The sequence below is a fragment of the Clinocottus analis genome, unplaced genomic scaffold (assembly GCF_023055335.1).
Source record: "Clinocottus analis isolate CAN_PGR_092001 unplaced genomic scaffold, fCliAna1.0.p SCAF_7, whole genome shotgun sequence".
NCBI classification, from domain to species: domain Eukaryota; kingdom Metazoa; phylum Chordata; class Actinopteri; order Perciformes; family Cottidae; genus Clinocottus; species Clinocottus analis.
This window is the reverse complement of record NW_027176229.1, coordinates 16,221,604-16,247,658: the sequence shown is the minus strand read 5'-3', so window position 1 is coordinate 16,247,658 and position 26,055 is coordinate 16,221,604. Positions and strand designations below refer to the sequence as shown.

The following is a 26,055-nucleotide window of genomic DNA, read 5'->3' as shown; positions in this document are numbered from 1 at the left end:
AGAGCGCCCGGATAGCTCAGTCGGTAGAGCATCAGACTTTTAATCTGAGGGTCTAGGGTTCAAGTCCCTATTCGGGCGAAAATTGTTTTTCGTTAGTGGTTCATTGAAATGGTGTTTAATAACTCGGTAGGAGGATCAACTCTCATTTCCACGATTCTACACATTGACAACTGAACACAACGACTCAACGCCATCTTCATTCGTCAGCTTTTTGTATCTCCAATTTTTAGAACGCTGCCAATGACACGTTGTTGAAACTAAGTAACTAAAACATAACTAACTAAAACAGCAAAAAGAGGGAAAGAGCTGTAGCACTGGATTTAACTAGATTACCCCAATCTGTCAACTGCAAAGACACAGGTTAGTAACAGATCAGAACTTCAGTGCTTTTAATTATTCCATTCAATGTACATTGTACAATGATTGTACACTTACATTGTATTCATAAATGTGAATATGTAACATATATGATTCTGTTACAATAAAAAATACACACGTATATAGTTGCATGGAGTGAATGTTACAAATGTTACTGCATTTGTGCCATACCATATTTATTATGTAAGCATTAAATAAAACAAACTATTACGATCTCTCTTCATGCCATTCACAGTAACCCTCTTCTTTTCTTTCGTAATTTATCACATACAGACAAATAGGTAACAATTATTCATAGCTGGTTAACCCCGGGGATTGAACCGCCTACAAGTAAGTCAATGTTGAGAGGTCACTTCGAAGCCCGGATAGCTCAGTCGGTAGAGCATCAGACTTTTAATCTGAGGGTCTAGGGTTCAAGTCCCTATTCGGGCGGAATTTTTTTTACTTTCAAATCATATAATCTGTGGCTTCGTCTAACAATCCAAAAGAGGAATTACCATCCATGAAAAGCTGGAATCTTAACGACTTTACTAACACGTAAAGGTAGTATAAATAGTTCGAAAAAATGTGGAAAATCAAAATTGCTTTGCTGAAAAAAATGTTCATGCCCAAAATTTAAGAACTGCACATCTGAAAAAGCTGGTAATTACATTTTAAAAGGGGCACAACTGGAGATTGAACTCATTATCTAAAGAAGCTAAGAGATGAAATACAATGCATAAGAAGCTGGACGCTAAACTGTTACACTGTAGAAGTTGTTATAGTAGAAGTAGTGGTTGTAATAGACGTTTCAAACCTGTCCGACCCTCCATCATCATGGGAAACGTGAGGTCTATCCCCAACAAGATGGACGAGCTGACGGCTCTGACTCGCATCAGAGAAAATACTGTACCGTGACGGTGAGTGTAGCCTCGTGGTGTTCACGGAGACTTGGCTAACCGAGCTAACTCCGGACACGCACGCCACACTGGACTAACCAACAGCCTGTAGGTGAATGACCTGAATTTATTTTTTTAACAAAACTGACCTGCCATCCACCCCTCCCCCCACCAAGACCTACCTGCTGCAACAGCCCCATCATCTGCACTCCCTGTGGGTTACCCCCCCCCCCCCCTCCACCTCCATCTCCCTCACCCTCCTTCCCACAATACTTCTCTCACCTCAGTTTGATTAAATTGAGTAAAATACACATTACAAGATGTTTGGAAAAATAATGATGATTCCATTTTTATTGTTTTATTATAAAAACATATACCATTTAATATATACTATATATGAACTCTTAGTATAGAATTTGATTGTTTTACAAGACACATTTAGAATTGGCCACAAAATAAAAATATCAGCTTCACAAACAGCATCTGAATGAGAAAATGAATGAATAAATAAATAAATACTTGCTAAATAAATGGTACATACTTTAAAAAAAATGTTTTTCTGGCAGTATTAGGCATTCACAGAAACACCAATATTCAAAGCAATTCATCTTACCACATTCATGAAACAATACTTGAAAAACGTTTTAGGCTATATGACGAGCATGAATGTCAGTAACTCAGGGACAACATAAGTATTATTTTAGCCCCAAATCTGCCAACACATCAACACAGTTTCCCTCATAACGTCATGTATCTTTCATTCTTATTTCTATGTCTGAGTCACTCTCACATTAAAGAATATCAATAACATGGCGGCAAAAAACGTTTCATTTGGTCTCTGACTTACTGTTTTCACTATCTCATCTGATCTTCCAAATTCATAAACACATTCAAGCTAAAAATTTACATTTAATTCAACAGAAAGGCGCCAGACAATACAAGACAAAAATCAAGGTAAGTAAACTGCACACTTTACAAAATATACAAAGGTTCACTGGATAGGGAAACATTACTTAAGAGGCTTGTAGTTTTATATAAATCTCGGCACAGACATTCGTAAGTCACTTTAATATTAAGTTTCACATATTATAATCCTCAAAAGTTAAACACATTTTTCTCGCACTACAGTACAACTCGCACAAAACAAATAAAGACAATATTTGGCAGACGAGGCAGTTTAAAACGTTTTAAACACTGTTGGATGCTAACCGTCACTGACATGGTGGTAAAGACTAAATTATTCTTAATGTTATGTGTAAAATAGAAATGTAGTTTAAGCATTACAAGCCAGTGTTCTGTCATCAGCAGAAAGTAATTCAATGTTGGGGATGTTGCATTTAAGGAAAATGAAAAGGCTGCTGACATTCTGCCCTTAATTAGGCGATAGGAATAAGAATATAATGTACCATTATATTTAAAGTAAAATCTTTGTAGACTTGACTATAACAATAATTCTTATAAACTATCATCACAATATATTATTTGCATAAATATAATAATCTCTAGTGGAATTTTGCAATATAATTTGGTTTGAAAATGTGCAACTAAGACCATTATTATATTAAAAATGTTAAGTGCACTCTGAATAAGGTTGACATAAAAGGAATTTCTGGCAGATATATTTAGAAATTAAAGAAAAGCTTTTTCAGATAAATTTGTTTTCCTTTGAACAGAATGACAAATACAAAGCATACTATTCTTATACATCTGTTGACAACACAAACAACATTGTGGATACAGTCAATGAGGCTCATAGCAGCAAACTGTGATTGTAAAGGCTTTGTATAAGATGTGTGTGTCTGTGTGTGTGTGTGTGTGTGTGAGAGAGAGAGAGTGTGCTCAGATGTATTGAATCTTGTGCTGCTACAGCCGGTCACACTTTACTTGGAAGAAAGAAGAAGACAAAGAGCACAATCACTTGTTCTCTATAAGCATTTGAACCTTGCACAGCAGATCTCTGGCCGTGGTCAAAATCTGCTTCGTGTTGTGGCGCTCAGCCATTTCTGAAAGACAAAAAAAACCCATGTGGGTGATATTATTTCTTAAACATCGGGACAGACGCGAGACAGTAAATCATTTCATCATAGGTTAATTTACAGAATACATTGCACAACTGTTTTGGCAAGTCAAACAGTATGACTTGTGACAAGTTAACTGATTTGTAATGTCTGACATAAGTCAAAAGCATCTTTAACTGGTATGAGGAGATATTTATGTGAATGTCAGCTGTAAAGTGACATATTTTACCATTGAAGAACTTGATGATGTCAGTAAAGTCCATGTTGTTCTCCAGGATTATGTCCCTGTAGATCTCCACCAGCGCCAGGGCAATGAAGAGGACAAAGTGACTGGAAGACACACACTTGGCGGCCCAGATGGTTTCCCACACTGCAAACACGTCATCGTACACAAGCTCTGCAACACAAATCACACAAAGCAATGGGAGTTGCTCTAAATCGGTGTTTGAGGGCTCGTATGGGAGGCGAGTTTGCAGGAAGGGGAGTTATCAGTGGAGAGCGATAAGAGTGGACGCAGGAGTCAGCAGCGAGGTCATACTGAGATGCCCTGGTGAGAAAGCAAGCCATTTAATGAGTCTTCAGTTTAAAGTCTGAGTAATTAAAAAAATATACTGTATCTACGTAGCTGCAGTCCATGGAAATTATTTCATAAGCAACTCCTCCCATGAATGGTTTTCCATACATAAATATTTGGAAGACCAAAAATAAATATATGTTTACAAATTCCAAGTCTTAATAATAACTAGATGTCCTGTTACCAAGCTGCCAAGTGCTTTGTGTTTTATCCACCAACGAGTCTTAAAGAGGAGCGCATCAACTACTACTACTACTACTCCTACTACTACTACTACTACTACTACTACTACCTCTACTACTAACTCTTTTGCACCATGCCGTAACTTTACCTCGCTTGAAATCTAGCAGAAACCAGCGGTAGCAGAAGTAGAAGTGGGTGTAGTCTCCGTTCTGGTGCATTAGCTCAAACAGCTCAGAATCTAGAATCTGCAGAGAGAGGAGATTAGAGGAGATCCAGGACAATAACTGATGAGAAAAGGTGTAGCACTAATGAATACATTTAGTGATACCCGACTGCTACGGAATATGTAAAGACTTTACTAGTACTGTGTCACCTGGATTAGAGAGCGCATGTTGGCAAAGTGAGTATCCATAGCGCCTCCGTGTGGAAAGTTTTGATTCATTCTCTTCATGAGCTCAGTGAAACAGCTGAAGGCCATGGCCTCTGAAAAGAGGAAACAGAGCGAGGAAGCTGGGGTGAGAAAGTGAGTGGGCAAGCTGTCCTCTGTTGTTCCATCAATAACTATAAAAATACACCAAATGTCAGATAAGAGAAGTGATTCAGTGTTGACTCACCATCATCCAAAATGACCAGAAGTGGAGCAAGCAGATCACACATGCCCTGTACGTAACCGATGTCAAGGTGCCTCCAGATATAGCTGTAGACGTACAACCAAGAGAAGTGAGCTAAACCGTCCTCAGCTGCTTTCATCTGAGGCATAAGATGCTCAGTATGCAGAGGTATTTAAAGATGGTGTTATCAATGCTGTTAAAGATTAAAACAATTGCCAGCCTTATCCTTTAAATTATTATTTATGGAGCACTTATAAGAACACGATAAGCAGTGAAAGGTTATGATTTAGTGGTATGAAGATGGGCGTCGGGACAGTATTGTACATGAGCACATTCACATTCAACGCATAAACCATGAAAGGTAGATAAGCCATTTGTATGAAGATGGGTATAACTATCATGTTCTTTATGATTTATTCTCACTCTTTATTACATCCTTGATGGCGTCAGTGTTTTACCTGCACATGATGTTGCGCAGTTTCTCCAGGTTGGCAGGAGTGAAGTACCAATAGTTTCGGTCACAGCGCTGGACATCCTTTTCAATGCGGTGCAGATTTAACGTATACAAGTCCAAAAGCTCTTGCTGAAACAAACGGTACAAACAATAAATGAATCGATCAATCCAGCTCATAATACGTCTGAATTATCTCAGCATGAATTCATTTGAACACTTAATAAAATGTGCCTACAGAGAAGGGACTCCCAGCAGATTCTTGAGCGGTGGCTTCATTCTTGATGTCTCCAGACTCGGCCAGAGACTCAAATTTATGGTAAAGGCTCTCCATCCCTGGCTCCTCACACAGGATGGTTTTCCCCTGTTCCTTCTCCTGCCTGGGCTCAATGCGGGGGTCCGAGTCCTTAGAGAAAGACGATGCTTCACAGCGTCCCTTCCTGCTTAAAGGCACCATGGAAACTTTGGCTTTTGGGATGTCCTCCATCTCGATGGCCGATGGAGACTCATCAGACTCAGTCATAACCTGAGCCTCGTCTGTCTGAGAGGCAAAGTAGGCCTCTCTTGCTCTCGAGACCCCGGTGTCGGCTGACAAAACCAGGTTCTTTTCCACTTCTCTCCTATCGGACAATAACACTTCTTGTGGTTTATTTGACTTTGATCCATCCATTTCTTTCACACGCTTTGTAGTTTCCTCAATACTCACTTCTACTGATTTTTTAAGACTTTGCTCAACAGGTTCTCCTTTTGATCCTGTAGCAGCGGCTGACACCATCATGGTATCCTCTGCAGGCACTTCTTTTTCACACTTGGACCCCTCTGTTTGAATGGCTCCAGACTCCTCAACAGTTTCTTGTGTTTTGGGTTGCAGACTTGTGTTTTTGTTGGCATTCACCAGCTCCTCACTCTTGGTATTTTCTGCAGGTGCTTTCTCCTCCTCCTCTTTCTTCTTCACTTGGCTGTCCATCTCATTTGTCGGACCTTTACTTTCTACCCCAGCAGGTGTGACTAGGCTCTGTGGTTCTTGAGGAACAGCAGTAGATCTCGGGATTGTATCGTGTGCAGCACTTTCCTCTGTGCTGAGTGAGCCGTCCGACAGGCCAGAGGTGACTGAGAAGTTGCGGGAGGAGGGATGTCCAGAGTCAGGAGAGTTTACCCCGTTCTGCAGAGCTCCATTGGGTATCTTTGGCACCTGTTTGGCCCCGTCGCTCTTGGGCTCCGTCTCGATCTGATCAACCTCCTCCACGGACTCAAACACCTGAAAGAACAAGCCAAAGGGAAGCAGGCTACTCCAGGGGAAGGGGTGGGTGGATGTGAAAAACTAGCAAGGGAGAGAATGCAGGGATGAGGAGTATTGGTTCAGAAAGTTGAGATCACATGCATTACTTCAGGATCAGGATATTAGAAGCCAAAAAACTTGAACAGAAGAGTCCTTAAGTTAGCATAAAAGACCATTTTTCAAAGACTATGCCGGCTGTAATATGGAGAGTATTTGATACCTGTGTGCTGCTGCTGGAGTCACTCTGCAGGCGAGCCAGACTCTGCCTGTCTGAGCTCTGGGGGGACTGGGACTGAGTAATAAAGATATTCAGACCAATATGTTTTTATATTAAAATATGTTTTACTGGTATGCATCTTTGTTATCGTTGTGTTCATATCAGTGATTATACGTGTGCATTACTGCTTCACCTCATTGCTGACAGTGGAGTTGTGGTGGATCATCTTGGGATTGGAACTGTCCATGCTCGCTCCTGAGGAGCACTTTGCTAATGCAGCAGCATGCTGCTGCTTCTCCCGCTGGCGGACGATCTCCTCACAGCCCAGCCACTCACGCATGGTCTGTTGGTAGCACACTCGGACCTGTTCGTCCACCTGAGGTGAGGGGTGAGCGGCCAAGGGTCAGTGGTTCTGGTTAAAAAGGCTTTCAACGCAAAGCCATGATTGGGCAAACTACAAACCTCTTTCCTCTCAGCTTCTGACATTCCAAACTGGTAATGGCCCAGCAGAAAAGGCCACACCTCTTTACGCAGCGAGGCGTCCACACCACCGAAGTAGACCATGCGAAGCAGCTCCTTCTCATCGTATGCCTGAAGACACAAGATACAATTACTTTTTATAAAATGCTTTAATCAATCTTTGGATTTGCTCCTTCAATTATTACTCTGTGCATGTTTAAAACATTCAATAATGCTTCAAAACAACAGCATTACCAACATGGTAGCCTGTAGAGGAGGCCTCATGGTAGTTTTGACTGTGAATGCAGGTAAAGACTAAAGCAGGAGAGGTTAGAAGATGGTAAAGACGGCATGCACTGGTGCATCTGTCAGTGTGATCATACGGTATGCATGTGCTCAGTATTTTGAATTTGATTCACAGGAAGATAAATCAAAAATCAAATGTTAGTTCAATCCAGTTTAAAAGCAACTGTCCACAAATGTCTTTGGTTTAATTAAGTGTTTAAAGGATTATGTTGTGTCTCTCCATATGAGCTACATTTTCATACAGAAATGTATGTGTTTGATCGGGCAACTCAAAGAAAAATACATATAGTAAGCAATTGGTTTAAACTAATCGTAAAAGTTTAATTGAACCACTTTGGGTGATGTTTCCGTAAAAGAGGAGACTACTACATATCCCCTGATCATGGGATGAGCTATAGTGAAGTGAGCCATTGTTTATTTAAGTACTGTATCTCCAGTCAATTATCGGAGTCACTTTTGTGACGGCTCAGATAATCTAAAAGTATTTGACGTTATAAGACAAATATTAGCTTGTCATGTTCGGTTCAAACTCTCCCTGGCTTTAGGCAAATGTAACTGATATCCAAATAGATGTGGACTTTGAGGCTGGCAGGGTCCTTCGTCACGCTTCATGCACGCTGTTGTGAGACTAATGGTGTGAGCCACATGATGAGCAGAGGATGAATATGGATGAGACAGAAGACTGACAGAGTGAAAGAGAGAGCTTGAGAGTGGACATGCACGTGTGCGTGTGTGTGTGTGCGTGCGTGCGTGTGTATGTGTGTGTGTGTGCGTATGTGTGTGTGTGTGTGTGCACACAGCATACGGTCTGCAGCAATGTGAGGTTTGGATTGCAGTGCTGCGACACAAGCGATGCTTACTGTGCAGTCCTGGAGGAACGTCTGCCACACATCCGTGGTGAGCCCTTTGTAGGCATCGCACGGCACTTCGGGCGCCACAATGGTGTGATTGACGAGAGCAGAGAGGTGTGTACGCACAGTGGACAGATGACGGCAGTATGCCAACCCTGGTTGACAATACAGTTCATTACTGAATGGCTCTGCAGATGGTAGTGATAATTGAAATGAGGATATTACGTACTGCCTCCAACACATTTTCAAAGTGAATGTGAATAGACACTACTATTTAGGCATTTTCAGGGTAAATATTAAGCAATCACTTACAGCCATAAAACGCCCGAGAGATGATCTGATTCTTCATGTTGTCGCACAGCAGCTTCAGAGGAGCCCTGCAGGACGATACAGCACAGAGCATGTTGAATCACCTTTCTCTTCTCTTTCCTCAAAAAATATCATCAAACCATCATTTACGTCGTTACTTAGTGCACAAGTTACTCATATTGTCCTGAGATAATGTATCTGATCTAGAGTTTATTACAGTGTTGGGTCTAACCTTTTATCTTTCAAATGATTACCTGACATATGGAACAAATTGGCCCAGAGGCTTGTCTTTGTTTCATAGCCTTCCACCAGCTTATCAGCCTCGCTTATCACCTCATTTTCACATTCTCGTCAGGGCGGTAAATGTCAGATAATTGTCTTCTGAGTAATTGCAAGGTTCTTATAGCTTTGCTTCTTTCTCAGTTTTGTCTCTATAGTTGAAGATTTCTGGTCGGTACTGAGGAATGTCAGGTTTATTATTTTGTGTCTTCAGCAGTTTCTCCGTCACGACGTAGCACAACTCTAGTCTAGCTTGAAACGTGCTCATGTCTAACCTCTCATGGTTGCACCCTTTGGGTGTTGCATCAGAGAAGCTCCCCCGAGAACAAGAAGAACACGATGACTTCCTGAGAGTGGGATGCCACATTGTAGCTCCCTGATCCATCAAGTCTGGAGGAGTCACTGCAGCACACGCACACGCACACACACACACACACATCATTGTCACTTAAAAAGCATTATGCGACAGAGGCTTTTTAACAACAAATACATTTGCACTTAGAAGATTGAAACAGCTCTTTGCAAAAGCAGAATCATGCTCATCAATTGTGTTCAGCTGAAAGCACTTCAGAGTACAATTAGTTTGTGTTTGATTCCCGTTGGAGCAAAGATACAAAACATTCATACAATCTGGAATAGATGCACAATCATATTGTTTGGCAGTATTATAGAGAAATAGATCAGAACCTTTCTCAATCTGTTTTCTCCTTCAGTTATCCACCCATTGGCTGTTAAAAAGGTTACTGCGCTGTAATGCAGTAAACAGGTATAACACGAGGCCGCGGGGATTGGGAGGGGCTTTAATAACAATGCACATTTATAAACTTTGCCAAAGGCAATGGACAGGTCAGGAGCATTTCAGATGCAGAGAGTTAAAGCAAGCTGACAGACAGACAGACGAGTGTAACATTGTTACAGCCGCGTCCTGAGTGAGGGGGATTCTTCTGGACAGCTGCAGCACCGCTCGGGATCCCTGTTTTGGAGGTGGACTGTGCAGACGAGTAGCATTTTCATAAAAATACAACAGTTTGGAGAGGCTCGTGGGTGCTGCTCATAATTATTTGCTTCTCTGGTATGAATCTCACCAAACTCTGACTGGCTGTTTGGAAAGAGGATGCGGAAGACATAGTCTGTGGCCTCCTCCTCCTCCTTATCCGAGACTGAGTCTGAGGATCCAGATCCTTGAGGAACACTATTACGCAGCTTTGGAAACACCTTCCCCTGCAATGAGAATGCAACTGATTTCAAACTAATGCAAATAACCAAAATGTCTCAACCATTACCGCCCAGCTAAACCATCAATGTGAATTAAAGATGATGAGTGTCTGCATGCTTCATCTTATTAATAGCGGCAAAGCATGTGTGGGCGGTTTCCATTATTCTGTTAAGCTGCAGATACATTGCTACTCACAGTCCAACAAAAACATCCATTCAGGAAGACACTTTTTGTGTGGTGGTGCAGAGGGAACATTAAAGTATTATTATTAAGCCTTGCATTGTGTTTTTTTTAAATAATTTATTGATCATATAGGGCTGATTTTGCGTTTCAGTGCCGTTTTTTCTTGTTTCTTGAAGATTTGTGTCATTTATATTCTGGATGTGACGCCATAGAGCGTCTCAAAAGAAAAAACCTCAAGTGCTGACCTTTCCCCTCTGGGACCAGAGAGGAGGGTCCAGCTGGCCGTGGGGAAGCAGGCCGTTCTCCAGGCACGAGAGGAACTGGAGCAAGTGGCCGCCTCTGGGGAAGCGAATTGGAGGTCTCTGTATCCCATCCTGACTGACCAGCACCACCGTCCCCCCACTGTCAACTGCAGGAGAGGTTTTCTTGGTTGAATTATTCATGATGCCATGATATTTGAAAGCTGCGTTTAATTGCATTTTTTTAACAAATACAAAAGGCAGTAATTACACGCAAACACAGAGTAAAAATTGTGCTGTAAAGGTTTGTGAGGACCCACCTTGTTGATGACAGTGTAAGTAAACTATCTCCCCCAGAGGGATGGTCATGGCATAATCCCAGTATACACTGAAAAACATTAATCAAGTACATAGTCAATTAAATAATGCACCAGACTCGTCTTTGCGCACTGAGTGGATCAGCAGCTAACAGAGCAAATCCACAGGGAATATCAATCTATGTAAGGTAAAATTGCAAAAAAAATGATTAGTATTCATGGCAAATAAAGAAAGTAGTCAGGAGAGAGTGCACAGACTATCAGGAGCATATAGTTGACTAATGCAATATATATATATATATTTTTTGGAGATGAACCATTCACACGCACAGGACAAACACACACTTTGTGGTTTGAGAGATGTCTGGCTGTACCTCAGTCAATAAACCATCTGCCGGCTGCTGTGCTCAAAATAAACCTCATCATATCAGCAGCATTGACTCTGCACACTGAGCCCCCGAGCCACACGCAAACACACTGTGTTATTCAGTCTTACACAGACAGCAGATAAAAGATGTTAATATGGTATTCTTATATGAGAGGGATTGCTCATATCATCAAAACACAGGCTTTGTAGACGTACACAATCATGATCCATTTTGCAGCTGGATAATTTTGCACCTGCGTTCGTAGTCCAAGTCTGCAACAGAGCCGTTCATGAGCTGGTTGGGCGTCCACTTCAGGGTCATGAGGTCAGCATTCTGGTGCAGAGAGAGGTAACCCGGTATAGCCTCCATGTCGTCCCTCTGAAACAACCGCGAGGAGGAAGAAAATGCTAAGTACGGCAGTTGTGTGCATGTATTTACATTGATAACACAGCCAAACAAAGAGTACCTCACATGCATTACAGTTATTGCAGCAAAGTCATATATTTTACAGTTGGGGCGTATTAACCTGAGTAAATATTAAGCTCTTTTATACAGTGTTCTGAGATTGATGGGACGACAATACAATATACAAACTACTATTTTGTTCAAGGCTTTAATTTGCAAATAAATATTCCTCTAGTATTATTTCTGGGGGTTTCATACCTAATGGAAAGTAACAAAAAGCAAACAGGGAAATTGATGACAACTCTTGATTTTGTGAAAACGGAACAAATGCTGATCATAAGCGATCAGGAGGCATCAGACAGTTACCGGTTGTACGAGCACGTTGTTTTTGCCAAACAGGAGGGTCACTCTGCTGTTCTGATGCAGCGACTCCACATATTCGCGAGCGGATGGTGAGGGGGAAGGCCGTTCATCCATGCTGCTGCTGGAGTGCCGCTTCTGCATCTGTACACACAAACACAACATGTATTACATCAGATAACAAAGATCATTTTTCAATGTGTCTCTTGTGTGCACTTCACCCTGCTTCTGTAATCCAGCAAATTCCCCCACTGCGGGACTAATATCTTAAACTGATGGCTATCTTTGCAGAATCAATTACAGCTGGCCAATCACAGTATAGCCATGATCGTGAATAACATTTCGTTTTCACATGATTCAAGATAGGAGAAATATAAGATTCATTCATGTGCACCAACGCCCGCATGCTCCCATTTTACTGATGGCGATGACATGTATGCTTTTGTTTGGAATACACAGATACAAATACACAGCACCAAGTAACTGTAAAGAGCATCGTGGTGCTTTGAGATAGATGAGTTGACTTGGATCACTGGTAACCTAAAGATTGAACAAGTATGAAGGTCTCAGCTACACTCTGTTCTTTCATTCTATGCAATAATCTTAGCAGGTCCTCTTTAATCAGACAGGCAGCATTTCAGAAAGGCATGAAACTGATCACACTAAAACTCTGCCAGCAAGACATGTGTGATAAACTAAAAGGAGCCTGGCACTGGGTTGTGCATGTTCATCTCCTGCATTACCAGTTTAAATACTCACACACAATGCAGGCCTCTTAGTGGGAGAATCCTGTCTGCAGTGGCCACCATGGATACGATGTCTTTGCACCAACTCATCAGCAGACGGATCCGTCCAGAAGTGATCAGCTGTCTTCATCTTCGTATATTCCAAAGCACAAGGTCCAACTGTCGAGTGAAGGTGAACAGTTACATAGAGCAGACACTAGCTTTTAGGTTTCGCTAAACAGTGATCAGCACCAGAGCAGACTAGAAGATAGAGAAAGAGAAGACTACATTTCTGTTGATTTTTCACTGACATTGTAACTAACATAGATTGACAGGTAATGGTTCGTTCAAATAGAGATTATCTTTCTTGAATAAATTTTTTTTTTCGCAGGGATTAGTCGCAAGTTCGCTAGAAATAGGTCAAAATAAAAAAAAAAACATAACTCGAATTTTGTGTGGCTAAAATACATTTTTTCTTTTACATCAACTCACGAGCCCTCAAATCACCTTGTAAGTCTTAGTCGGGAATCACTGCACGCAAGATGCAAGATGATAACCTTTAAAGACACAAACGCTTACAATGTCGCACTTAATTACCTAACAAAGAGGCAAGGATAGGTCCGTCCACAGGGTCCATGAGAACAGCTTCTTTCTCGTAGTATTTACTGGAAGACAAACGTGAAAAGGGGATTTTGCGGGAACGTAGACTTCTTCTAGCACAAACAGCCTTGAGCTTTCTCAACGTACCTGCTGTTCTCCACCAGGTAGAGGACAATCTTGTCCAACACCTTCTCAAACAGAGCCGTCCGGATCCACATGTTCTTGACTCCCTTCGGAGTGAGGCTGGGCATTCGAGGCATCTTGCGAAGGCCGTCCTGACTTTGCAAGCTTTGACTTCGTCTGCAGGAGGAGAGTCACACGTTTCAACACAAACAATGCAAGTATGACTGGGTTTTGAATTTCATCGAGTAAAACTGCATCTGCATCAGTGATTCATGATTTATAAAAGCTCAAAAACATGAATTATTTAGGAGCTTTTTATGGCAAGAAATAGTCTTTCAAGTTCGCAGACAGCTGTTTGTTTTCAGTGCTTTCCGTCCCAGCAGGCTTTGATGTAAGCTTTGAAGTCGGCTGTGATGTGTGACAACGAGCCAGGGCGTGTGCGTCTCTCACTTTGTCTCGATGATCTGCTCGAGCTCTTGGGCCTTCCTACAGAGCTCCTCCGCCGGGGCGAAGCTCTTCCCCACCTTCATGAAGAGTGCTGCTATCTTGTTGCTACGCAGAAAGCCTGCTGCTCGCCGTTTCAGCCCATGCAGAACACATGCCTCCACTGCAGCTGTGCGGACACAAACACATGCTTAAACACAATATAACATACTCTTTGCCAAAGTGCACTTTACTAATATCATTATGCCGGAACAGCATATCAATGAAGGACAGCGGCCACCTCTTTTGAGCTCCATTTTGGTCTCCGCCCCACTGCTGTAAAAAATATCTGGCTCTACAAAAACAAAGGTGCCATTTTTAAATGCAAATGTTGGGATATTAGCACTTAATAGTGACTCAATTGTGACTCAAATGTTAATTGGTGTCAATAAGTTCTCGAGCAGTTTTGTGGAACAAAATATTTGCCAGTCATGTCATACATCCCCTTCAACTCATAATTTTACAGGGATATATATATATATATATATATATATATATATATATATGTATATATATATATATATATATATATATATATATATATATATGTATATATATATATATATATATATATATATATATATGTATATATATGTGTATATATATATATATATATATATATATATATATATATATATATATATATATATATATATATATATATATATATATACATATATGAAATTAAGCTTGTGGCAGCTGGGGTCCCATTTGCAAGAGGACTTGTTTCAGTGTTCGTGAGGTTAAAGACTGCCTCTTTCTTCAGTGGATTTTCTAGATGCAGAATTAAACATTTGCTAAATTTCAGGCTTTCATATAATCATCTAATCATCTTTGCATAAACTATGTTCATCCAATGAGCTGTAATGGACACAAGTCGATGACACACTTGCACAATCACTTGGCCATGCAGAAAAGCAGACATCCCTCTTCTCTCTCAGGCCTACGTGGCAGCACCTGGAGCTGTGTTGACATTTGAGTCCTCTTTCAGGACTAATCCTGCGGCTCTGTTCGCATGGGGTCAGAGGAAGGCTGGTGTTGCCATGGGAACCCCTGTTGATGGAGCTGCGGAAGAGACGAGGGGCGGCGGCGGCTCATCAGCATCAGGATCTCTCTTTGTCTCCATCATCCTCACCCCTTCAAACACAGCTTCTATCTCTTTATCCTGTCGCTCAGTCACTTTCTCCGTCACAGCTGTGAGCGTGATCTCTGCTAACGGGGCTCTTCTTAATCTGGGCAATCAAAGTGTCATCACAGTCGTCAACTTTCAGTTTTCTTTTTGTCATAATTTGTCAGGTTTTGCTTTTGTCTCTCTCTCTCTCTTCCTGCACTTTGCTCCTTATCTTTCCGTGCTGTTTCTCCCCCACATCATTATATGAGAAAGAAGCTAAATGCCAGAAAAAAAGGTTATTTCAAAAGGTCTCTAAATACAGTTCATCATCGTTACTCTCATTGTTTTAGTTAATTAGTCTCTGATGGCAAAAGAGCACAAAAAGGTTTACACTTTGTAAGAGTTACTGTCTGTCTAAGAAGCTATAGTGAAAATGTCTGTGTGTCAAAAAAAAAGTGTTCAGTATGAGACACAAGGCATGGAGATGGAACGGGTTCTGACCCGTGTTCACAAACAGCAGGGACAAGAAAATGAGCATCCTGTCGGTAGGATCAGTCCAATGGTCCCTCCTGGTAAAAACAGTTAACATGGCAAATTGCTCCTAACCATCGTGTATCTGTGGCAACTGAGTGCATTAAAAGACACAAAGCTGACCAACACTTCAGTCACAGCAGCCGAAGGCACTAATCGTCTTAACATCGACAGGGCTGAAATGAAAAGTCAATAAGTCAATGTGGATACAGAGAAACATTACCAAATGTTATTTTGGATCAATTTATCATTTGTGTTCTTCATCTAATAATAAACGACTATTGGTGGCTGCAGCTTCTGATTTGTGAGCATCTGCATCTTAGTAATTTCATGGCCTTGACATTTCAGAAACAAAGATGCTTCACCACCAATTCCCATATAATAATATTTACTTTTCCATCATTTTATTGAATAATATACGACATCCAGAGCATTAATAAACAGCAAATAACTATTTGATATGTAAAGATATAGTGGACTAATGCCTATCCGGGCAGCAAATGAAGTAGATCTCTCTCTGTGGGTTGTTATCCGAGCTTCTCCTTGCTTTGTTGACGTATAGCCATGGTCCAGAACATGCTTTTTTTCTGCATATTAATACATTTCAGCATGTCAGTGAGCTGCCCTTCACTGCTCTCATGTGGCAGTTACAGATTATAATGCCGTCCTGACCACAGCGTTGTCACTGAAGCACAGTCCCCCCTTTAGGTAAACACTGCTAGCGCTATCAGCTTGTTTGGCTAGTTTGCACTGTTAGCTACGAGCTTGTAGTGCAGATCATGTGATAGAGCGATAAATATATAGAAATGAACTGATTTTATAATATATCAATTGAACTATACTGAACGGTTGTCTGTTTGCTGTGCTGCTTTTCATTGCTTCATAACTCAAGTCAACGGTGGCTTTTTGACACACTTTCCCTAACCAGCATCTACATTTTAGACTCTGCCTAGGCACCTCATCAAAGTAGCTGTAATGGAGGTCACTGATTGCTTCCCGGTGAGCTGGCCGAGCTCCTCTCCCATCCTCCCCTCCCTCTCATCTTTAAACAGACCACAGATGTAAGAGAACGAATAGTAACAAGAGCCACGGTCTATAGGGATCAAAGGAGGAGCCGGGAGGAGAAGGAAACCGGCCGACAAATAAATAGAAAGATGAGAGGGTCATCTTTAGCTTCTTCTTGTCCACTGGGACGTATGATAGCAGTAGAAGAAAGACAGGCATCAGACTGACCAGCAGCTATTACAGGCTGGTTGATGTACACACCTCAGGCCAAGAATATTGATCACACACAAACTTAAAAGCTCTAATGGAAAACATAAAGCTCATACAATGGCCACAATACTAACTGATGTAAAACAGTGTGTTATGTAGGCCAAAAAGTCAGCACTTTTTATCCTTTTAGACATTAGTTTGAAATTATCATTTCTGACACATTCATCTTTGACCTCTGAAATCTGATCAAGTCATCCTTTGGTGTCAGTGGACGTTTGTGCCAAATTTGGAGAAATTCCCTCCAGGCGTTCCTGAGATATCACGACGGCCAACTCATAAACATGATGTCCCGGTCACAACTGCCGCCGCCATAGAGGCATAAAAAAGACTTTAATAAAATTCTGTGGTCTGTGACAAACAATTTTCATTAATTTCATTACCGTCTAAGGGAAAACAAAACCATAAAAAGAGGTTTAGTTGAGCTGATAACTGAGTAAAAATGTCCAACCTCATTTCTTTTGCTGATTTAATAAATGTTTGAACTATACTGTAAATTATTTTCACATTATGAAAGGAGCTGTAACAGCTGGTAAAACTATATCTTATATGAATTCAGATTTTAACTTTTGTTTCTCACAATTTGTTACTCAATATAGTAGTTTCTCCCATCACCAGAGTTTGTGACTATAAGGGTGCAATTACATGTTTACAACAAGATAGAGCAGACATGCCTCCAGAGGTTGAACAGTTTCTCTGTACGTCCGTTGGTGCATCTCCTCGCATATGATGAAGGCAACTAATTCAAACTATTATTCTTGATGGTAACAAGAGTTTCTGTCAAGGAAATGTTTCATCACTGTTCCCTCATTTATACTATGAATATGATTTCCATGGCTTTTCGAGGGTTTTATCACATGAGTTAAGTCTGCAAATCTTTGTCTACACGCGAGGCTTCCAACTAGTAAAAATATCCCATTTCCTGCAAGCTGAAAGTAATTTTATTCACACTTGAATCCCAAAATATATCTTGTTATTGATCACAGCTCTGGACTGAGCCAGACCTCTGACTAGTGTGAGCGCCTGCATGTGGGCAGCGTGTTTCTCACAGTAATCATGCTGCACTCTGTTAGTGCCATTTAGAGCCAAGAACAATAACATTTGGTGAAATACTGAACTTTAAACGTCCTATATTTCTATATCCCACTGATTATTTGATTGTACAAAAGCAATGCTGATGATGTGACGTTGGATCTGTATAACAGGAAGACCAATCCAATAACAAGGACTACCAGTTTATTCTATCCCGTCTAATGGATTAAAATTGGTGGCAAATGATTGTTTGTAAATGTGAATAATTTGTGTTCTATTCCGGACCATTTGTTCACATTCATTTGTTTCTGTTACAAAATACTTTGCTTTCTGTTTCTGTTTTCACTGCCTTTCCTCCGGCCTCTTCTCGGAAGAGAGCTGTTTGTTTCCACGTTCCCTTTTCAGAGCCTGGAGCACCTGAGCTCCATCAGTGCGCCAGTGGAGCTGCATACCCACCTCCAGACCCAGTGCTGCCCTCTCTTCATGGCCTTCGAGCGGTTTGTTGGCTTTGCTCCTGCTGAATCTCAGTTTGTAGTGATCTTCTCTCTTGGCTGGCTAGTTGGGTTGTGTTGTGTAACCAGTCTGGATAACTTTGGGGAAGCCGTGTTGGGCTTCTCTGCTCATTACGTTGTCGTTCCCATTTTCTCCTGTTTTGTGTTTGATTAGGGAGCTTCGTATTTTTGGTTTTGGTCAGCCAGTTGAACTCCTTACTTCCTTAGAGACCCTGATGTCTTTGCTTCCTTTTCTGACATCGTATTTGGTTTATTTCTAATAAACATTCTTCTGTCAATAAATGTTGTTCCATGTTACTCTTCAAGTGTTTCAGTCACCTTCTGTTTAATTTATTTTTTCCCCATAAACTAGTTATGTTGCTCCCTGTGTCCACCTAGAAACAACATATAGTCTGTGATCAATAGATAAAAATTAGACCTGGGAAATGTGTTTTGTGTAAAGTAACATCTGACAACAGCCAAATACAGACATATGATGAAAATTAAGAGAGAACAACAATTTAAGTAATTTGTTTTAAGTTAAAGAAAACATTAATGCAGATTAAAAAAAGTCAACACGTTAAAATTTGTCAAAGTAATAATAGCAACCTCCAAAGATTTGTACGATAATAGATTCAAGATTACAATATAGAAGTGTCACAAATAACTCAAATCTATATCAGGAGCAGAATTGTTAAAGCTGAAGTTATAAGGGAGCAAAAGCCGTGTGACTCATTCGTGTTAGTTGGTTACTCACCACAAAAGGACACAATATGGCTGCTGTCTTCGTGAACAAATTTCCTGGTGACAGATTCCTCCATAATCTGCTTCACCTGTCAATGACATACCAAATGCTGGATGACTCATTTATTAACGTGCCACAAGTGGAACACACACAGTCAGTCAGGGGCGAGTTGGTGAGAGTGTTACAAAAGTATTCCAGAGAATAGTTATGGGAAATTATAATAATGTGGTTCAAAAAAAAAGGGTAAAATGATGTATAGAGAGCTCAGAGGTGAACTGGGGTTGATAAACTAAGACAAAGAAGCACACTGAGTGGGAAGAGTGCCTGTAAAGTTGGCTGATGAGTCACCAGCTTTCATCCTAAAGGCCTCTATTGGGAAATGGAGGTAGTACATTTGGGGGTGTGAGAATAAAGAGAGGGGAGGGGCGTTCATCCATCAGAGACCCTCTTCACTGAACAGTTTGTAATCCTCAGTGGGAGCAACTGATTCTGTTACGTCAATGACTGATGACATCCTATTCATGCAAACACGACGTCTTTTTTTTCAATTGAAATGGAGATCACCAACGCGCTCACAAGGTAGCACTCATTAGTTCGGTTTTATTGTGACGGCAATGTGCCCCTTTTCCCATTAGCCTGGTAACAGCTACAGACCAATATCAAGACAACTAATAATTCAAACCCCTGTGTGTGCGACGCTCTGCAATCTGCATGGGGAATAGCAACCTCCGGACACAGGCACACAGATAGCTGTAATTTCCTGTTGAAATGAGTCTGTCCACAATGACCATTTTACACTGCCAAGTTCACGCTCTACACAAACACAGACACACACACACAACTATTCACTCCAGTGGCTCGTGCTTCCTCGGCTGTCCTTCTTTCCAATGTGCACATTGATCCAAATCTTCGGTGGGCTGAAGAAATTGTTCCCTGTGTGGCAGTTTAGTCGTGAAAAAGCAGTCAGCTGTCTAACAATATCAGATGATTAACCTGCGTGTCAGAGCGTGTCAGAGAATCACGGTGGCCTGAAGGGAACATAAAATAGTGGAAGGCATTCTCTCGAGCCGGTGTTTGGTTTGTCCATTCAGGAGCGACTGTAGAAACATGGTTGTGTCCGAGTTAACAAATACTTAGCTTCAGGTGTACGTCAACATATACATAGTATATTTCATTTCTGCAAATAGATCTCCAAACATTGTATACACTGGACCTTTCAAGCAGTAAATATTGTCCAAACCTTCTTGTAAGTCAGAAATTAAGAGACGCACTCTCAGCCACGACTTGTTTTTTTCCGTGAAGATGCTGGAAAAAAAATCCGTCCACTGAGCACTGATTGCAACCTCACTGTTGACGCAAGATTACTAATCTCCAAATATGATTCATAAATATGAACATTCACTAATTAGACTGCAGTTATTATGCAAATGTTGCCCGGTGGCAGCATTGTTATCTTCAGAATCAACAGAAATGATTCATGCTGTCGACACAACAGAAACAGCACAACACCCGTTTACGCTCACAATCATAACGCACTTAGAAACTTAAAGCCTACACACACACACAACACACACACACACACACACACACACACAGGTGGCCATAGGCCCTAATTTCCTAATTTTCTCTTTGAGAGCTGACATACAGGAAGCTGATTGATTTGCTGCCAACTTGAGGACGCACACTCCTTGTGTTTTCTCATCTCTTTCATCTGGGCTGCAGGTCGGGCCTCTAAGGAATTCATTGGGTGAAGTGTGTAAGCTCAGACAACCCGTAGGTTTCTATGGCGACGGCACATGTCTCACCGTGCATCGCTTTCGCCTAAGAGGATCAACAACATTCATTCACCGCTGAAATGAACAAAAACAGGACTGCAGTAACTAATAACGTGCAGATGTGCTGTGCTGTTATTGTTTTGCGTAACATCCAGCCACCAAAAGTCTTAGTGTGTTTATTTGGCATCATTAAAGCACAAACAGACACAGACTTTAACATTAAGAAGCAATACCTACTAAAATGGCACCACAAAATATACATTCACAAGACTTTACAGATAAAACAATGTGCGTGATGTGACAAACCATTAAATGTCTTTTTTTTTTCAGCAACCAAGCCTGATAAATCTGCTAACTACTGCAGCCTGAAGGTATCAGCCAGAGTGATAAAAGATCCTTAGAGTATTCCAATTAGCACATGCAACAGCAGAGCCAAGAAATACGAGTCAGAGAGAAAGCCCACCATTAACATCCACCCTTCATTATGAATCATCTCTTTGGTCCCTGATAAATGAAGGGGAAAAAAATCTAAATCCTCATTGGCTATGAATGCTAATCTATGCACAGAGCCACACCTCTGTATTACAGTTGCACATCTGAATTACGATTCTATTTGAATAACAATTAAATAGTACAATAAAGTAAATAATAAAGGTAGTGATTCCATCACAAGAATCATCGCAACCACAATACCACCTAGAACAACTGACAAGACAATCGCCCACCACAACGCCCATTAAGTAGCTGTTCTGGACCTTTCAAGCATCCAAGATGATCTTCTTCAGCCGATGGGAGTTGGCAGAGAAGTGTAGATGTTCAATTTGTATATTTCTCTGAGTGCTTCTCATGTTGGCTCCACCTTGTAGTGAGATTGTTTTGTCAACCTTCTCGTTCCAGAGTAAACTTTCCATCTCAACTTGAAGTATTTGTAGTATCACAGAGATAACTCAAGGTTGAGGTTGACCATGAAGCTGCTGCGTAGTTATTACCTCAACTGTCACGCCAACCTTGCAGTTCAGTTTGACTATTGTCAAGCACAAACTCGCCCGGTAATCTTATCTCATTCGTATCAAAACCTGATTATGAATACATTCACCTAGAGCACTTAAAAACTGTATAATAGTCTCGGTGTAACTCTATCAGTTTCTATGACAACAATAACATTTGATGATTTTTCCAGCAGCTTGTTGCTGCAATATGAAGCAACCCGGTTTTAATGTTTTCAATCAACGTGTTACCGGGAGTCAGCAGAAAACAAAAAACAATACTGGTGGATTACCCAGCACCCCGCAGCCTGAAACCTCCTTGTGACTAAGCACTCAGCAAAGTAACTGGTGCAGATCTAAGTGTCCTTCTCTTCTAATAGTCTCTCCCTCTCTCCCTCTTTCACCTTCAGCAAACACAGGTGTGTGTTTGTGTTTGTGTGAGCGAGCAGCGCAATTCAGAGGTACGATCAGAGCAACACAAAGAGACGAGGACAGGCTGAGAGGTGTTCTGCATCAAAGCGAGGGCAAATAGGAGCTCTCATTCAAGCCGGTGTGAGCCGGAAGGTAGATCCACTGCTACAGACGTCCTGCGCTCTCTGGATGATGGCCCACATCCAGGTGTATCTGAGCAGACTGGTGGCACACAACCAGCTGGACAAGGAGAGCGTGAGAACACAACATAGAGACACCATAAGGGAGATCCCACACAGAGTAATAATAACTACGAACTACAGAGAAATCAGCGCAAACAACAACAACTATCTTTCATTAAAGGGGAATCATTTATGTCCACTTAATAAATTAGAATGATTTGTTAACCCACTTGGAGTCCTGCTGATTTTCATGATGTGCTATCTATGAATAAAGTGAGCTATCATGCTGTGTTGTTCCTTCTCCAGACTCCATCAGGCTGCATTTGTGGTAAACAGTACACGGTGAGTCCTTACAAGGCCATAAATCTGCACACAGGAGGCAGGATTAATTATAGGAAGGGTCTGGTCTCCACTGATAAGACTGCAAACAGGGCTGGGAGGAAAACAAATCTGATCAAAGTCTCTTCATTCCTCCTTTCACATGATCCGAGTGGACTTTTTATGTGCTTGCTTTTCAGAAAAAAAAGTCTTGTAAAATGAAACTAATCATAAAAATCCATCAACTGTTAACAAACCGATGTGAAACAAAGGGGCCTTGTCTAGGATCAATCCAGCCAGGAACATGAAAAGAGTAGTCCACCTCTCTCTAAAAGACTAGTTATAATGATTCAACCAAAAAACCCTCCAATAGTTACAGGTACAATAGCAGTACAATAGTTTAGCGGATGATGGGGTGACTGTACATTACTGGCAACCTGTAAATGTTAGGTGAGGTGCTCGTGCTTTGGAAAAACCTTCCCTGAACAAACAAAGGCAAACAAAAACCTCAACGGTAAAGACCACAAAGTAAACACGACTGTAGGATCATGGAGACCTAATGGAGTGACACACACACACACACACACACACACACACACACACACACACACACACACACACACACACACACACTGTTTCCTGCTACATCATATGAAACTTTCATTAAGAAAATCTAATGATAATCTATCTCCATGGCAGTGTATGCATTATAGTTACATTATATATAATGAATGATGTGTAGGGACATTATCTATTATTATATCTAGTTTTAGTTTTCTGCTGCTAATTGCTGATCGCACTACTAAGTTAACTAAATATTGAATTACTATTAAGTAATTCTTGACTAAGTGAAAATGTAATGCTACGCTATAAGACATGCTTCCCCACAGTAACCCGCAGTAACTGGCAGGTTAGCTAACGGCGAGCTAACGGTGGCTTGCTAGTATATAAGCTGAGAAGTTTATAAAGAGAAAAATGAGTATGGTCTACACATTGGACGTGACACAAAATGCTGTTCAATAATTATGCAAATATTTATGAAATTTCATTTTGCAAATGTAATATTTTTTTTACCAATTGTACAGCCACATAAATACTTCCATCATTCATATTATATATATTAAGGCTGTGGTAGTTTCCCCAGAATAACAGTAAGGACCCTCAGCTATGTGACAATGTGATAATATTAAACTGTAATAACCAGGTCCAGGGAAGGATTATACAGCTGGTGTGAATCTTAAGCAGTTTTCTTTAGATAAAACCAAGAAAACAGACGTCAGAAAAAGTAAACCCACGATTATTGTGTCTTCATCCAAATGGATGTTGATGCAAATTCAGCATTCAGCACTATTTGCTCCTATGCAACACATGTCAGAGATCTGTATGCGCCACCTGCCCTTTCTCCAAGGGTTGGGACCTGAAATCTACAGCAAAATACTTGGGTAAGCTTACTGAGAATTCACGAAGATGAAGATCTCTAAGAAGAAACGTAATTGGTGGTTTAAATGTCAGACAGACTAAATGGTAGCGACATCTCATTTCATCTCAGCTGAAAAAAATGAGGATGAGTGACATGAAGTGCTGAAACCCAGCTGAACAGACCACCAGAGCGCACACGCGCGCACACACACACACACACACGCACACACACACACGCACACACACACACACACACACACACGCACGCACACACACACGCACACAGACAGAGTTGAAAACACCCACCTCCTTCTTGACGGTGCGCAGCAGCCTCTGTCGGGTCTCTGCCTCTGAAACAGCACAAACAGTCCACACAGGACATGTTCACGTTCTGCCACCACTTCACTCAGCCAGTACTCTCAAAAACAACACAAATTGAATTTTGGAAATATTGTTTTGTTGTTCCCACCTGCCATGATTGTTGCCATGGATCCTGTCTCCTGTCTGCCAGCCTCTCATCAGCTGAGTGCAGCTCGTACACTGCGATCCCAGCGGCACCTCCCCCAGCACGCCTCTTAAAGACGCACGCGCTGCTTCCATTGGGCGGCCCGGTGGCAACAGCAAAGCCGTATTTTACTTCTTTTTTTATACGTTTGCCTCAGCACGATTAGAAAAACTGAGCCAATTATTGACAGTCACGACAAACAGATCACACAAGCACACACACACACACGCACACGCACACACAAATAGCGAAACCCCTAATTTTTTTTCCAAAATTAAACATTTAAAACTAATCAATGATTTATAAAAAAAATATCAATGTGTGACACACACACACGCACACACACACACACACACACACACACACACACACACACACACACACACACACACACACACACACACACACACACACATGCACGTGAATGTATGTCTCTGAACCAGTTACACAATCGTAACTCAATCTGGTTTGATTATTAAAAGATATTGTTTGAGCAAAGTACATGAATCTATTTACCATCAAACAATAGTGTTTTCTACTTGACATCTATTTCTCTTCATATTGTAAAATCAATTAATACATACATTTTTTCCAAAGGTTGTACATAAAAAGAAAAATTACTTAGAGACAAAAAAGAAAGCATGAATTACAGATTGTTCCCCCCAATAGTTAATAATTTAGTTTGAAAAGGCCTCTTGCTGCTTTGTTGTCTTCCATTGTTGCTTCAAACATCTAACTCACTTGTCTTTTTATAGTGCTTATGTCGCGTACAGTTCATTTTAAGGGTGCATCACTTGCATTCTGATTGATAAGTTGACAATTAAGCAATTAGGTGTTTGGCCTGGTGGCATATTTATTGGCCAATGATTTGAATATCAGTGTTTTGAAATGGCAGAGAGAACTGTGCGTTGACAAAAATACCAAGTTCCCTTGCAAATTGGGTGAAAAGCAGAAATTGTGTTTACATTTTGCCGACTCAAGCTGAGGATTTGACAGCATCTTTCAAAATAAAGGTCAATATAAGTTTCACTGAATGAGAGCAAATACTGTGATCTCCTTTTGTACGATACATTCATCGTACATAGATAAACAAGGTAGCTAAACTAAAACCAACATAGAATACATGCAGGTGAGAGTGTTTGCCTGTTACATATTCTCCTGACATGGGAACATTTGATCTTTACGCCATCCTGTGGTCAAGACGAGGAAAGACAACATCTTATGAAGAACAATTGTATCTCTAACTCATAGAGATCTTTTTTGAAATTTAAATCTTGTCAAATCTTTCAGCACTTAGGATACACTGAGTTCAAAACGTGTCAGGGCATATCAGGTTAAATTTCTGGGTCAAGATTAACAGCGGTTATAAACAAAACACTTTAATCTGTGTTTGAACTCATACAGCACAAAGCTGGCATCACACATTTTAATTGAGTACATTTTCATGCAAATTTACATTTGTCAA

General features: G+C 40.9%; 1 protein-coding gene and 2 non-coding genes across 4 annotated transcripts; 2 read left to right on the top strand and 1 right to left on the bottom strand.

Annotated features, from left to right (window-relative positions):
* Positions 1 to 5: 5 nt before the first annotated feature.
* trnak-uuu (transfer RNA lysine (anticodon UUU)) lies at positions 6 to 78 on the top strand. The gene has a single exon. It is a non-coding gene; the product is annotated as a tRNA-Lys (tRNA).
* Positions 79 to 737: 659 nt separating this feature from the next.
* On the top strand, positions 738 to 810 carry trnak-uuu (transfer RNA lysine (anticodon UUU)). Its single transcript has one exon. It is a non-coding gene; the product is annotated as a tRNA-Lys (tRNA).
* An 815-nt stretch (positions 811 to 1,625) lies between these two features.
* On the bottom strand, positions 1,626 to 24,612 carry sgsm1a (small G protein signaling modulator 1a). 2 transcript variants are annotated; one of them, XM_068605012.1, is made up of 25 exons: positions 24,555 to 24,612; positions 24,392 to 24,435; positions 19,007 to 19,082; positions 13,780 to 13,942; positions 13,354 to 13,506; positions 13,204 to 13,271; positions 12,641 to 12,786; positions 11,888 to 12,025; positions 11,370 to 11,494; positions 10,752 to 10,819; positions 10,438 to 10,601; positions 9,879 to 10,014; positions 9,069 to 9,195; positions 8,518 to 8,582; positions 8,215 to 8,360; positions 7,052 to 7,180; positions 6,783 to 6,965; positions 6,593 to 6,664; positions 5,332 to 6,414; positions 5,101 to 5,225; positions 4,646 to 4,728; positions 4,405 to 4,514; positions 4,180 to 4,276; positions 3,504 to 3,671; positions 1,626 to 3,259 (listed from the first exon to the last, which is right to left on the bottom strand). In XM_068605012.1, exons 1-25 carry the CDS (start codon positions 24,571 to 24,573, stop codon positions 3,171 to 3,173), a joined length of 3,777 nt encoding a protein of 1,258 aa, XP_068461113.1. In that variant the 5' UTR covers positions 24,574 to 24,612; the 3' UTR covers positions 1,626 to 3,170. The 2 variants fall into 2 exon arrangements, with proteins under 2 accessions (XP_068461113.1, XP_068461114.1); XM_068605013.1 differs by having other exon boundaries at positions 5,332 to 6,351.
* Between the last annotated feature and the right edge of the window lie 1,443 nt (positions 24,613 to 26,055).

Excerpts from the sequence above, each read along its gene's own strand:
- sgsm1a (XM_068605012.1), bottom strand. Across the intron at positions 11,495-11,887 it reads ACAACGTGCTCGTACAACCG|AGGGACGACATGGAGGCTAT; the intron begins GTAACTGTCTGA and ends CGGTTGTTTCAG. Across the intron at positions 9,196-9,878 it reads AAACAGCCAGTCAGAGTTTG|TGACTCCTCCAGACTTGATG; the intron begins GTGAGATTCATA and ends CGTGTGCTGCAG.